Raw genomic sequence first — 14708 nt, forward strand, 5'->3', positions numbered from 1 at the left:
CCTGACAGGGTGGCAGTTCTGGGAAGCAACGTCACGATTCACTGCTGGGCCAAAGTTCCAGTCGAGTGGTTCCTTCTTCATAACCCTAGAGGTCAAATTACGCTACATTCAATGAAGCCAGAGGAGGATCTAGCAACATTCACTATCAGCAACGTGGTCTTGGAGCACAGGGGAAGCTACCGTTGCAGCTACAGACCCCTGTCAGAGCTTTTCAACATCTCGGAGACCAGCAATGATCTGAAGCTATTGGTGTTAGGTGAGGTCAGGATTCTAATTCAGCACAAATACTACCAATTAAGAACAGGGACAGATCTTCTAGGAGATGCAGTGAGGCTGTTGCCTCAAACAGATCTTTGTTGTGGCACCAACAAAATGCACCCACCTACCTTCCCCATTACCCACTGATTGGCTAGTAATGAAAAGAGGAAGAAAGCAGCTGAGGAAATGAAGAAAGGGAAGTAGAATAGAAGAGATGCTCTGTGAAGTAGCTCCTGTATTCTACTGCCCTTTCATACTTTCCTGTTCAGTTTTCATGCCCTTTTCAGTATTAGCTCAACAGTAGCATGTAAGGGAGCTAGAAGGCTCTGTGCTGGTGGGTCAGAAGAAAGGAGGAGGAGGAGATGCGTGTTGGCACATGTGGTTGCATTCAACTAGGGAGCTCTTTAGCCACTACTGATTAATAACTTGGAGACCCAACTTGTTATGTTCCCCCACTCCACTTACAATCTGAACTGCAGCATTTCCATAAATGCAGTGTTCATAGGGAGCATCTCCTGGACCTTACATATGGCATATGAGTTATGAAAGAGAACCGAGTTTGCAGCCTATGAAGGGGACAAAAATCTGTGCCATATCACTGATCCTCCTCAGGGGGACATAGAGACGTCAGTTTCATGGTGCCCCTTCACCAGAGCTATGTGTATATTACAATGATTTAAGAGCACAGAAAAGCTCAGAATGTGCCTTTCACTTTAAAAAGATCTTTCTGAGATTTTCAGCTTTCATTTTTCCTAAAGAGAAATTCTACTACTACTACTATTATAAATATTTATATACCACTCTTCAACCAAAGTTTACAAAGAAAAATAAATAATACATAAATAAGAAGATCCCCTGTCCCCAAAGGGCTCACATTCTAAAAAGAAACGTAAGGCAGACACCAGCAACAGCCACTGGAGGGATGCTGTGCTGAGGCTAGATAGGGCCAGTTGCTCTCCCCCTGCTAAATAAAAGAGAATCACCACTTTAAAAGGTGTCTCTTTGCTCAGTAAATGGGGTAGAATCTCTCGTTCTTATTACTTTAAGTACTCATTTGAAACTGTGTGGACAATACTAAAATAAATCTTAGAAAGCAGATAAGAGGTTTCATAATATTTCCAGCAGCTGTACACTAAATTATACATGTACACATACATAACCCCCAGCCCCTGATCCCTGGAAAACCTACAGTTTACCCTTCTAAGATTTCATCAGCTTTGTCCACACTCATTCAGTTTAACATATCATTGCAACCATAAGGGCTAGAAACGTGCTTCATTTTAAAAAGTGAAAACAGATAAGCAGCGTTACATTAAACGTGAAGACTTGTTAACTTCCAACTGACTCTACAGCACACATCTAGAGGATGCCTCCTGTCAATCTAGGCACCTGGTAACAGTTGCCATGCTTGACTCACTAAAACCCCAGACCAAGCAACATAGACACACATAAATGCTTCTTAACCAGTCAGTTCTTGATAGAAGACAGAGACCCACACCAGAAAGGGGTCTCTGGGAGACAGCTCTGGCATTCTCTCTGGGCTGACTTCATTCATCTATTTTTTTTATTTTATTTGACATATTTGTTAAATCGACTTGGATTGCTGGTCTAAAGGGTGTACTATAAGCCTAAGGTGTTTATAGAAACAGGGGTGACTCAGAGGGACTGTTTCAGGGTTGTACTCAAAATGTCTGAGGACCTGACATGACAGTTATACCTGAAGCTGCTTCATTTCAAGAAAAGAATTCTAAAAGGATTATTGTTCTGCAACAGCAGATCTATTCATGAGGGCAGGCAGAGAACAGTCAAAGCGCTTTCTTATTCTGTCAGCTATATTAATGTGATGGATCCTTTTACTGGTGAGACTGAGTTATGCTTAGGGTTTTGCTGGGTGGGGGGGACACCCTCTTTCTTGAGAAAACAGGTCAATTGACTTAATTCCTGTTCTCCTTAGGAAGGTTCCAGGGATCCTTTGATTGGTCTACTCTTGAAGTGGTTGACACATGGGTCCATCTTGTTCATGTTTGGACTTCCAGGGACTTGGTTAGGATTATTCCCTGAATGGGATCCATGTTGAGCTTCCTTGTCCATATTTTTCATATTTTCTATGGTGATGACTGAAGAATCAAATATCTCTCTAGTTTAATTAGGGCAATGGATGGAGGAAGAATTCCTGTCAAGGTGGAGTCGCATTTTTGGATTCAAATTTAGAGATGCTGAGGGCAGCATCAATTACGTGTGCTATGGTGGCTTTGTCTGAAAGCACTGGCTCACATAACTTTCTGTGTCCTCCCAGGCTGTCATATCAGAGACTTGTTTCATAGCTGAGAACTCTAACTCATTCTTAGTCAAAACAACGGGGGTGGGGGGCTGCCCTTAAGCCTCTCTCAAAAAACCATTCTCTGGTCTGTGATCCACTTCAAACAGGTATAATTCTTAATATGGTACTGCTCCAAGTACATGGACATACAATGAATCCGAGGAAGTTTCCTCTGCAGAACAAATACAGCTTTAGAAGTGTCAGGAACTGACAGGAAGTGAGTAGGTTTGATTTGAGAATGAAAGTGAGGTTTATATAGCAGAGGGCTTAGCAGTGCCCCACTGTACCTTCTTGCCTCGTGGTCTAGACCTACATTGGTCACCATCTCACTTCCTGTTTGTTTTGTTCTGTGCACAGATCCCAGGTTGCCCAGACCTACCATCTCCATCAGTCCCAGTAGGCTGGTTGTCTTTGGAGAACAAGTCACTATTTGTTGTAAAACTGACGATGGACCTGCAAAGTTCTATCTTCACAAGGATGGAGACCAAACAGCAACATGGCCCATGAAGTCTAACTTTGATGAGGGCCATTTTCCCATTAGCGATATCAGCTGGGAGCACCTCACGAACTACAGTTGCAGCTATGCACTTTCAGAAAGACCTTTTCTGTTCTCAGCACCCAGTGACCCCGTGGAGCTCCTGATATCAGGTTTGGTATCTGACCTAGTGTTGTCTGGGTCATCCTACCCTCATTACACCATGCAGTTTGAGCTAGGATGGCTTTGAAGCTTAGCTAATTCCCATTTACTATTCTGAAGAGTCTCCTCAGCTGCTGACAGAGACAGATGACATGTTAATCTTGGGGTTATGACTTACAGAAGAAATGATCTAATAGAATTATTTGTCTCTTCTGCTATGTATGTATGTATGTATGTATGTATGTATGTATGTATTTATTAAAATTTTAATACTGCTCAGGGTGGTTCACATTAAAACACCATTAAAATCAATTAAAACAGAAATTATAAAACTACATAAAATAATAATTAACCATTAAAACATCATAAAACACCAATTAAATAGCCAAAACAATTTAAAAACAAGCTTTAAAAAGCTGATTGATACAGCACTTGGATCTTAGGATCCCATGTGCTCATCAAAAAAAGCCACCTTTGCTCATGCACTGGCAAAAGTTCTTCTATCCTCCCTAAACATGACAGAAAAAAAATCTTAGAAGGATACTAAATGCAGCAACAGTGGCAACCACTCTCCAGGCACCTATAGAAAGTGTAATGAGCTAGTTGAGAGAACCTATGCTTTTCCTTTCCATTTGTGTTATGCCCTGAGACTGTGCTTAGATCGTGGTATGTCGAAAACCAACACTCATGTTTATGCCAAGAAACCTCAATATACCGTTTTTCTACAGCCACCTTTGGTCTTATGCAATGATGTTAGGCTGTTGTGGTTGTACCACTGTAATGTCTTTCTGTAGTGCATCCTACCTTTCAGTTGGTTGCATCAACCAAATGTAGCTTGTACGTCATTCTAGCCAGCTTACAACTGGAAAAGCAAAGCAAATGTTGTTCACCTGACTGTCTTTCTGTGACACAATGTAGTTTCCAGTTCTCAGCACCAAGCAAGCTTGGTTAATGTGCTCAGCAACATTATGCCGTTTAAAAAAGAATCCCTATCATCAAAGGAACTGTTTGTACCACATTATTGCCTAGTTTAGACATTGCATTTGTCTCTGTGAGTGCATGCTCAAGGATACACACACACACACACACACACACACACACACACACACACACACACACACACAGCATTGTGAGAACCAGCCCTGTCTGCAGATGCAAGTCTATCTACATGAGTGTTCAAAGCATGCCTTCCTTCATGGCTTGATGCTCTGGGACAGAACATGGGTTTCTTCTTTGGATGAGGATTTCCTTGCCCTTCTCCTTTTGTGCAGAGATTATGAGGGCACACACAAGAGCAGCCCTAACTAGGCATGCACAGCCCTACCTGGGTAGGGCTGCTCATGTGGGGCGCCTGATCCTGGTGCAGCCCCACTGGATAGCCTGAGCTTTTTACCTGAGCTAAAATGGAGTAGAAAGGTGCGAGTGTGTCCTTCTGCCCCAGTCCCTGGTTGTCTGCACACTCGGGCTGCCTGCCTGAGAATGCACAAAGTCAGGTGGCAAGAGCACCCGTCAGCAGAGGACTCCCCCAATGCACCGTGCTCCTAGCACAGTGCATTGTGGGATGCCAGAGTACTTCCTCCTCCAGCTCCCAGCTCTGCTGCTCACTGTGGCAATGATCGTGCTGTGTGAGAGGATCATAGCCTAATGGGGAGGGTTAATCATGTGCTGGGAGGCAGGTAGGAGCCTGACTCCCCACCAACCCTCCCCAGTTCGGTTGTGAGAATGGCCTCAATGACTTCCACATTTCATTTCAGAGACTCAAACTCCAGATTACACCAAGATCAACATCATTTGCTTTACCATAGGAGGTCTGATCCTTCTCCTCCTTGCATATATCATGATTCGAGATACGTTTTTTGAAGGGAACATGGAATCAAGGTGAGACTATTCTCTCCCCAGCTTTCCCCCTAAGCTTCCCTAATAAAAAATAAGTCCTGTCCTGCAGACAAGAACCCGCAAGGGGAGGGCAGGTAAATTGAGTTGTAGGACCATGGACAGCTCAGTTTAAATTGTGTGGGCCAGTTTGGGAAAGGGAGAAATAGATTGCCTGTCTCATTCTTGTCAGTTAGAAATAATATAAGCCAGTTAGAAATAATAATATAATAATAATGAGAAATAATAAGTGGGTTTAGACCAGGGCTGCACAACTTTGGCCCTTTTGGAGGAGAGCTGGTCTTAGGAGAGGAGAGATGGTCTTGTGGTAGCAAGCATGACTTGTCCCCTTAGCTAAGCAGGGTCTGCCCTGGTTGCATATGAATGGGAGACTTGATGTGTGAGCACTGCAAGATATTCCCCTCAGGGGATGAAGCCACTCTGGGAAGAGCAGAAGGTTTCAAGTTCCCTCCCTGGCTTCTTCAAGATAGGGCTGGGAGAGATTCCTGCCTGCAACCTTGGAGAAGCTGCTGCCAGTCTGTGAAGACAATACTGAGCTAGATAGACCAATGGTCTGACTCAGTATATGGCAGTTTCCTCCTGCAGATGTTGAGCGACAACTCCCATAATCCCTGACTGTTTGTCACTATGGCTGGGGATTATGGGAGTTGTAGTCTAAAAACAGCTGGAGGGCCAAAGTTGTGCAGCCCTGGTTTAGTCAATACATCTGAGCCAGCCATGTTCCCTGCACTGACACACTCCATGACTGGCTTCCTACTACCTTAACTACAGAGGTTATCTGCAGTGGCAAATGCCGTACCCTGGGAGAATTTCTCTCCATGATCAAGAATGCCAGACAAGGGGAGAAACTCTGAGAGTGCCTACAGTGTTTGCTGCTGTAGATTCAGGAAGAATGGGGTGTGCGGTTATAGAATGTATTTGTGTGGCAGGGAGCTAGCTGAACACTCGTGTTTGCCTTGTACCCAGGTATACTGTACACAGAGTTGGAAAATGTCAACATATACCCATGGATGACCCCCTCAGATCCTAATGTGGACTTTGGGGTTGAAGTAACAGGAAAGGATGCTTTGGAAATACATCAGTATGACTTCTTTACTCTACTCCCCCCCCCCATCCCATACACTACATACACTGTACATGCACTGGCAGGAAGACAGCAAAGCAGAAAAAGAAAAAAGGTGCAAGCTCTCAGGACATCCCACTCTTTAATTACAGGGGCCTGTTCAATGTGGGGAAAGTATTGTCCAAACTGGCCCAATTCCTATTTTGAATCCTCAAGATTCTACAAGACGTTTCTCATACTGCTTGCTGGGCCAATTTTACTGTCAATAAAATTGCAACATTTGAAATGATTTCCCCACCAATATACCATATTTCAAACCTAAATCATGAACTGATCGTGAGACTCGCCTCATTCTCAGTTAATCAGTTAATCAATAGTTACTGAGGTTGTTCACATGACCAAATGTGGGGGGAGCATGGGAGAAGGTAGGATCCTACCTACCTTCCCCCAGACAATAGACGCCTCTTTCGGACTCTGCCGCTCACATGCCCACATGACCTGTGCGGCGGTAGATGCCTGAAGTGGGGTTGGGGGAGGAAGTCCTCCCACATCCCTCAATGCACTGTGGGGGCAACAGAGAGGCAGCCTTCACCAATGCAGCAGGGCTCCTCTCCCTGATTGCACTGCAGTTGGGACTCTATGGCTGCTGCACCTGGTGGCCATTTTCAGAGCCCCAGTGCTGCAAACAACCAGAAAGTGAGGTAGGATGGACTCCTTTCCCCTCCTACTTCACATTTTGCCTGGGTAGAGGATCTGTGCTACCTGGGTCTGCAGCAACTGCATCGCGAAGCCTCCTGATCTCCCAGACAACACAGGCTGCTTGGGTAAACTCTCTCCGACCCAAGCAGTGCGTGTCATCATGTGAACGGGCTCACGGATTATTATTCTGGATATATAAGAAAGAATAACATATACAATGGTGGCCTTGTACTGTAAACAAAGGTACAATTTGTATCTCACTTTCATGGACAATTTGAAATACATTGGAGGAGTGTAGTGTACCAATGCAGCTATATAAAGTTTTCTTTTAGAGTTTGATTATGTCCCTTAAAATTTTAATATTTTGTGATTTTGTTTTAGACTGAACTGTTCTTACCTTATATCTAGTTGTGGCCAAGTCTGTTGGCTAAATAAACATGTTGAGTGAGTTTCTATTTTATGGGGTTTCTCCTACCTATTTTGTTTAAAAGGATGCCAAGGAACCTTTGGTACATGATCCATTACATTCAAATTGATGAGTGATAAATCCTGATGTCACTGCTCTTTTTGTTCAATTCCCCAGGAACATTCTTGAAGGAGAAGATGAACTCTTCTACAGAAGGAGTGACAAGGTGGAGGTGCCCTTTTCTCATTCCTCTTCCTCTCCACGGTCAAGATTTGAAGAAAACAAATTGGTTTTTGACAATCAGAAGCAGCTGGTTGGCTGACCATTCTTGATGTCATCAAGAAACCTCTCTCCAATTGCCAGAACTCATTGGCACTTTTACAGAATAATTTCCCTCTTTAAAATCAGTTAATGAAGCTAATAAATGGAGAAACACAGCAATGTTCATGCAAGGCAAGACGGACAGCTGTACCAGACTTTGGGGCTCTGACATGCTCATATGTCATGTCAGTTGCAAAGTTGGACTCACCCTGCAGTGGAGGGATGAGCCATTAGTTCTCTTTTTCTATTATATTTATCTCCATCTTAAAATTCAAGCTTCAGGAAGCACTGGGGGTTGCATGCTAAACAGCTGAATCCTGGCTAAGCACCAGGCAACACTCTCATGAGTACATTAAGTCCTATCAATTCTAATGGGACCTAGGAACTGTAACTTTCTTAGGACACCGGCAACACCATTGTGAAGCCATCAGTCTGTGGTGTCATGACCCCTAAGTCTGGCCTATCCCTGACAGGGATGGTGTCCAAGGATTCTAACGGGGGGATAGAGTTCAAGGGCCCCCTGTGCTAGGATTCAGGGGGTCCCAAACCCCACCTTGGTCCAAAGATGCTTCCTTGGCCTTGTCACCAAGTTCTGAGGATAAGGCAGCAGTCACCCCAACTCAGTCACTGATAGCCAAGCCATGCCGCAGCCAGTGTCTATGCAGCAAGGTGCAGACCCTTTATGTTCTTCAGGGGAAGACCATGGCCAGGTTCCATTTCCCCTTGAAAAGGGTTCAGTCTGCAACAGACCACTGCTGGAGCAACATTGTTGTATAAACTCATAACTTGACTCCCTGGATCTTGCCCTGCTCTCTTGGAAACTTGACTCTCCACCTTGACTGATGCTTGCTTCCTCCTAGACCTGAGTCTCTGGCTCATGACCTCAGCTTGTTGACCTCTCCATATGCTTGTTCCCACTTCAGCCTCCCTCAAATTGAGTCCTTGCTGCGGCCCCAACACTTCTCATCCCCCAGGAGACATGATCGTTATTAGCGTTGCTGCTTTTATCTGCAGTGGAAACTGAGGTGGCCATCCTAATGCTGACCCTGTGACTTTAATTATCAGCTGAATCAAATAAAGCTTTGGAAACTTTTCATATGCAAGGCTGTGCCTTAAGGACGTGTTTACATTCTTCGTTTAATTTTATAATGTGTAATGTTCATTCCAGAAGCAGCATGGTGTAGGGGACTGATTGATTGTTCAATTCTTATACTTCCTTTCATTAAAAAATCTCAAGGTGGTTTACAAACGTTTGAAACAATATTTTCTTAGTAAACACAGCTGTGTCAGCCACCCGCCCGCCCCCAACTGACTCTGCAGGAGTTGGAGCTTTAAGCACATGGTCCCAATCATGACTCTTACCCATTTGTGCTATTTGCCAAGCAGGGAAAGCTTCAATTGGTGCTATGTTTCTGCAGATGGAGCTTGGCCCAAATAGCTAATGAGCCCCTTGAGGGGAGAGCTTCAGTCTGCCACTCTCCAGTTCCCAATGGCCAACAAGTCCCTTAAAGAGGTTTTTCAAGATGGTGGTTTAGAGAGCAGCCCCTGCAGGAAGTCGCAGGTGATGTCTCTCAGGTGACAAACAGTTCCAAATCTCCCCAGGTCCAGAAAAGGAAATCACTGTTGGATGCCAAAATCTTGGCCCATTTCCAGGCTCTCATGGCTTCAAAAATAGATTTGAAATTGCCTAGGCAAATCCTGGTGAAACTTCAGACATCTGAAGGGCTGATGAATCAGATTTTCAGGAATGAGGCAGATGGATTTTATGTCCACCTCAGGCCTATCCCCTTCTCATTATGACAAGCAGAATCAATGATAGGAAAGTTGCCCAAAGTGTACAAATTGGTTCGATCTCTGTAATTTGTTACCGTACGTGGAAAGTGAAGCAAAATGTCTGAGCATGTGCAAAGCACTTTTCTCTTTCCCTTCAAGTAGCAGTCTGTTCACCACAGCCTTAGAATTTTGGAGCAGGGCTTCCAGGGCAGATGGCAACTTGAGCATAGTGTTGCTGACCACTCAAAATGGCAGCCATTTCTGGGCCAATGCTGCCACAGGCTGGCTTTTAAGAACAGACAGTGGGGCTGCTTAATATGGACAGTACCACACTGGGGCAACAGGGGAGCAACGGAGGAGCTGGTAAGACCTGCCTCCCTTCTGTTAAAGCAGCTGTTCGCCCCCACTGAAACGATTTGGCTGAGGCAGATCAAAGCATTTCAGTGCTTTGAAATGGAGGTGCCAAAATGCGTCATGTACATCCCAACAACCTGCCCTCCCCACAAACACTCAGGAAGATCATACCCTGACTCAGAGAAGAGGAACAGACAAGTGCTGATCCCTGCTGCTTCTTGCCAAACCAAAAAAGGGTCAGAGCTATTAAGGAAGCCTCTTCCCCACCCCAGCCATTCAGCCTTTGAAGTTGGTGGAACCCTCAAAGTAGGGAGGAGTCTCAGTCATGGCCCTTGTGCCACAAAGCCTTGAAAAACCAACTGTCCCTTGCCCCCTTTGAAAAGCCTGCTCAACAGCAATCAACAATCAGTTCTTGATACTTCTCCTTCCTGTCCACACTGAACCTGCCCATATTTATATCCTACCACACCTTCCCATTGAATATTCAAGGCAGCTAACAACTTTTCAAGAAAACTATACAAAAATACAAGGACCAACTTCTAAGACAACACACCAAAAATAAATACAAACCTGTGAGGAAACAGGTACTCAGGGGTTAACAAACACCCTTTCTGGGATGCCTGCAGCTACACCTGGGTTCCATTCTAGGGCACATGGCTTTAATTTCTAGGGAAGAGTTCAATTGGGCAGTTGGTGGTGGCAGTTGGGTTAAATAAGGAGAAGATGAGATGGTGGTAAAAGGTTTTTACAGGGCAGAAGCAAGAAAATAAAAGGAGACACACAGTGGCTGTATTTGCATGCAACACGGAATGCCGGATCCAATGGACCCATGGCTCCGCCCCCCCTTCTCCACTCTCCTGTCCAAATTCAGATATACCATTGAACTCCCTTTCTGCAGTCTTGCTGACTGAAGAGAGGAAGAAGAACTGGCTGCGAGGGCTTCCTTCTTGACTGAAGGACAGCCCTAGCAGCCAATAGCAGCCAGATCAAGGGAGGTGCTTCCTCCCTCAACTCAGGTTGCAAAACAGCCAGACTGCGGTGTTGCATGCAGATGGTCCAGACAACAAACCTCACTACAAACTGAAGGTACAAGTCACTGTCTGGAGAGGGAAACGGGTTCTATTTTCTGCTGTAACTGCACTTGCCAGCATTCAGATGTTCAGAAATTGAAATTGGCAGCCCCTTCACCTCTGGTCTTGTGTTATGTGTGAATGCGGTCAGAAGGAAAGTAAGGACCCGGCAAATAATCTGTTTGGATCTGTAGCTTCAGCTGAAAGTGGTGTTAATGGAGAGGAGAGAGTGAAAAGCTCTTATTCTGCCCTTTAAGAATGGGGGGGGTGCATGGAACCGCCACACTGCGGTCCGGCACTGGGGTGGGGGGTAGCTTTAAGAGCGGCGGGAGGGTTTACTTACCCCTCCCTCCGCTTTCCCGCTCTGGCGCCGTAATGTAACGAGTAATTGGGGCAGCAGGATACCTCCCTTCCCCGACCTTGCTCTAAAAAAACTCCCAGTAGTCCTTTGCGCGCTTCACATCAAAGACGTGAAGCGCGCGCACGACGTCAGAGACGTGAAGCGCGCGCATGACGTCAGAGATGTCAGAGACGTCAGAGACGTGAAGCACGACATCTGAGATGTGAAGCGCGCGCACAACGTGCGTGCGCGCAAAGGACTACTGGGAGTTTTTTTAGAGCAAGGTCGGGGAAGGGGCGGCAGGGAGGTATCCTGCCGCCCCAATTACTCGTTACATTATGGCGCCAGAGCGGGAAAGCGGCGGGAGGGGTAAGTAAACCCTCCCGCCGCTCTTAAAGCTACCCCCCACCCCCGAATCGAACCACCCAGGTCTGGACCGGTCCGGAGGCCTTTTCCGGACCAGTCCGGGCCCATCCCTATTTAAGAACAGCTTGAAGAATGGTATATAAATATTAACAGTAACAGTAACAGTAGCACCAACAGCAGAGAGAGACAGAGAAGAAGGCCTCCGATGTTGATCTCAGAGGTGTTGTTTTCCAACCTTTAATAACATTCTGTGTATTTCTGCATTTGTTTCACGTATTTGGTGACTTTGGAAGGGAACTGATATCTGACCACAGGAAACCTTGTATGCAGATTGGGAGAAAGCTTCTGAAAGGCTCAGGGCCTCTCAGGGGATGGCGTCAGTTTCCTGTGGCTTCAGATGTGATCTTGAGACTCTCAGGAAACATTACATGAACCAGAACAGAGGACGGTAAGGTGGGAATCGGCTCTGAAGGAGCCCAGCCAGAGAGTCCATCATGAAGCTTGCACTCTCCATCCTCTTTCTTGGGTAAGAACCAGAAAAGCCAAAGATTACTCACCACGGGGAGGAGGGATTTCCTAAAAGCATCATGTTAGAAAGAATGATGAGATGTGGGGTATTTAATTTCTGAAATGAAAGATGCTGGAACTCACACCTGCTGTGAAGTCATGCTGTCCGACTTGGAAACCTTTACATCTATGTTATTCCATGATACTTGGAAGTAGGAGGTGATTGCTTTGTGGCGGTGGAAGGGGCTTTCTCCATATGCTCAGAGGCACTTCATTTTTATTTTTTGTGAACTGGGTGCTCAGGAAAGAGAGCTCAGACAGTAATACAAGTTACACAGCCCTGTCTCAGATTAAGCCATGTGTGTGTGTGTGTGTGTGTGTGTATTTGTGTGTGTTTGTGTGTGAATTAGTGCTCTTCAGTGTAGCAGGGTTTTTGTTTATTTGTCATGGTTATTTACTCTTTCCTCTTTACAGGTTTCTCTCTAGCTCCGGAGGAAATGGTCATCAAAGGTAAGAACAGGTCAAGGTTGAGCAGTAGTGCCCAATGAAGCACTTTGATGAGTTTTCACAGGCTGCTGCTGCATCATAATCGGGGCGGGGGGAGATGGGACAGGACCCATTCCCATCCTTTATGCACAAGGAAGTTGCAGTGGAGGTGAGGGTGCTGTATGTGACAGCATTGCGTGTGACTTCACAGAAACTGTGGCCACATTCACACCTAGCGTGAAACCAGAGGTTGACGAGCCCACAGTTTCAAATTTAAACCGTAAATCGCATTGCAGATGTTCATCCAGCCATGGTACAGCAACCTCCTGTGTCAGCCTCCCTCTTCCTGGTCTGTTGAGGCCACTCACGTCGCCAGACTGTGGTCAAGGTGCCAGCATGCCACCAGAGTGGTTGCGATTGGCCATGATCTTGAAGGGGGCGTGCCAAGCGTAATCATGCCTTTTTGGAATGTTCCGTCCACCCTCGGCAGAGAGAGGGCATTTAAACCCCTTTAAATGCCATGTCAGAGCTTGTTCTGACCACGATTGCACCACTTACCTCCTAAGAGCCCCACAACAAAACTGCCCCACATATCTGGGAGGGGGGGGTATCTTGAGGCGCACTATTTCCCTGTTACTCAGGAAAGGAAAGGGAACATGATGACTTCCTCGAAGGGAATCTGTATATGAAGAGGGCAAGGGATCTGGGGTGGGGGTGTCTGTCGTACCATGACCTAGGTTGCTCTTGTGAGGGCTCATCCTGGCAAAGCAGTCTGTGCAGACTCCCCTGGCACAGTGGACTATCAATCTAGTGAGAAGGCCAGTCTACTGGGGAGGACCATTGGGTTAAACACCCTCAGTCTTCTATCGGACTACACACTCATGAGTTGAGCTAACCCAACAAAGGTGGCTCCGCTTGTGTGGGGCCCCCACTCTCTCTATTTAACAATAGAACTTTTGCACTGCAACCTGCGCTCATCATGAGATGCATTGTGGGATTCCTGCAGGCTGGGAAAACAAGTCCCAGCCTCCAGAGATCTGCGCTGCATGGAGCAACACAGATTGTGTGAGTGTGCAGCTGTGTACCAAAGGCAACGTTGCCATTCATCTGGGAGGGAACGTAGGTCCATCACTGCCTCCCCGTTTCCACCCTCCCCACTGTGTGTTCCGGAGTATGTCCTTAAGGTGTGTTGGAGGTCCATATCCTCTGTTAGTCATGCCCTGAAGCAGTCATATACAAATGTGAATTATTCCTGGGTGTGAGAATCCAACAGCTGAGACTTGCTGAATGGCCGATAAATTCCCCTAAACATTCTCCCCTCCTCCAGGCAAACTATATTTGGTCAGTGGGTAGGGAGGAGAACAGTGATTGGAGAATATTCTCATCCAAGTCTAGCCACTGATTTCAGTGGTGTGCTTTTGATTGGGCCCCATAGGAGAAAGAAAGCCCATTCTGCCTTTCTTTGAATACAACTTGAGATGAAGATGTTGCAAACGGCAAAGCACAAAGCAGTCACAAACTGACCCAACCCGATAGAATGAAAACAACATATGTGGTCCCTGTGTTTTATTTTCCTGAAATCCTCCCTCCCTTGTAGGGTATGGATGGATGATTGAAGTTCCTGAGGCGGGTCTCACGATCACAGAGACCTGCCTCCATAGGGTTTGTGGGGAGAGCAGACTAAGCCTGCGCTTCCCGCAGACGAGCAGGGCGGCAGCCCTGGGCAGCTGGATCGGCCACCCACACGACTGCCAGCTCCGTGACAGAGCCGGTGGGAGCTGGGAAGATCGGGGGCTGCGCGGCCCCTGGAAGCTCCAGTATGCCCTGCGCAAGCGCGCAGGGCACACTAGAGAGACCTCCGAGCCGGGAGGCTGCTTTTAAGTCTTCCGGTCGGGGGTCTCCCCGTGAGTAGCCATGCCACAGAGCCGCGGTGTGGCTACTCACGATCCCAAAACCCGGGTTTAAGGGGCGGGTTTCTTGAGCGGGTTACCCGCTCTGGAACCACCGGGCTCACAGCCGAGCCTGGTGGTTCACACGGACTGCAAAAGTCGGGCTAGGCTCCCTTAGCCTGATTTTTGCAGTCTGTGTGAATAGTCCCCCTGTGTCTCAAGACACCCTGTCGGATAGTCGAACACTTTGGCAAAAACACGATAGAGTTCAAGACTGAAGACTTTATGCTGTCAATTTCCCCCTGCTTCCCCCCGCCCTCGTCCCC

At 46.5% G+C, this 14708-nt stretch overlaps 1 protein-coding gene across 1 annotated transcript in view; it reads left to right on the plus strand.

Annotated features, from left to right (window-relative positions):
* Positions 1-2: 2 nt before the first annotated feature.
* The window catches only part of LOC128330944 (immunoglobulin superfamily member 1-like), a 64047-nt gene continuing 49341 nt past the window's right edge, over positions 3-14708 (plus strand). Inside the window, exons 1-4 of the mRNA XM_053264313.1 lie at positions 3-256; positions 2936-3226; positions 4970-5093; positions 12482-12517. Of these exons, the coding sequence (XP_053120288.1) occupies positions 112-256; positions 2936-3226; positions 4970-5093; positions 12482-12517 (596 nt within the window). The 5' untranslated portion in view covers positions 3-111. The remainder of the gene's footprint in view (positions 257-2935; positions 3227-4969; positions 5094-12481; positions 12518-14708) is intronic.

The sequence above is a fragment of the Hemicordylus capensis genome, chromosome 6 (genome assembly GCF_027244095.1).
Source record: "Hemicordylus capensis ecotype Gifberg chromosome 6, rHemCap1.1.pri, whole genome shotgun sequence".
NCBI lineage: Eukaryota > Metazoa > Chordata > Lepidosauria > Squamata > Cordylidae > Hemicordylus > Hemicordylus capensis.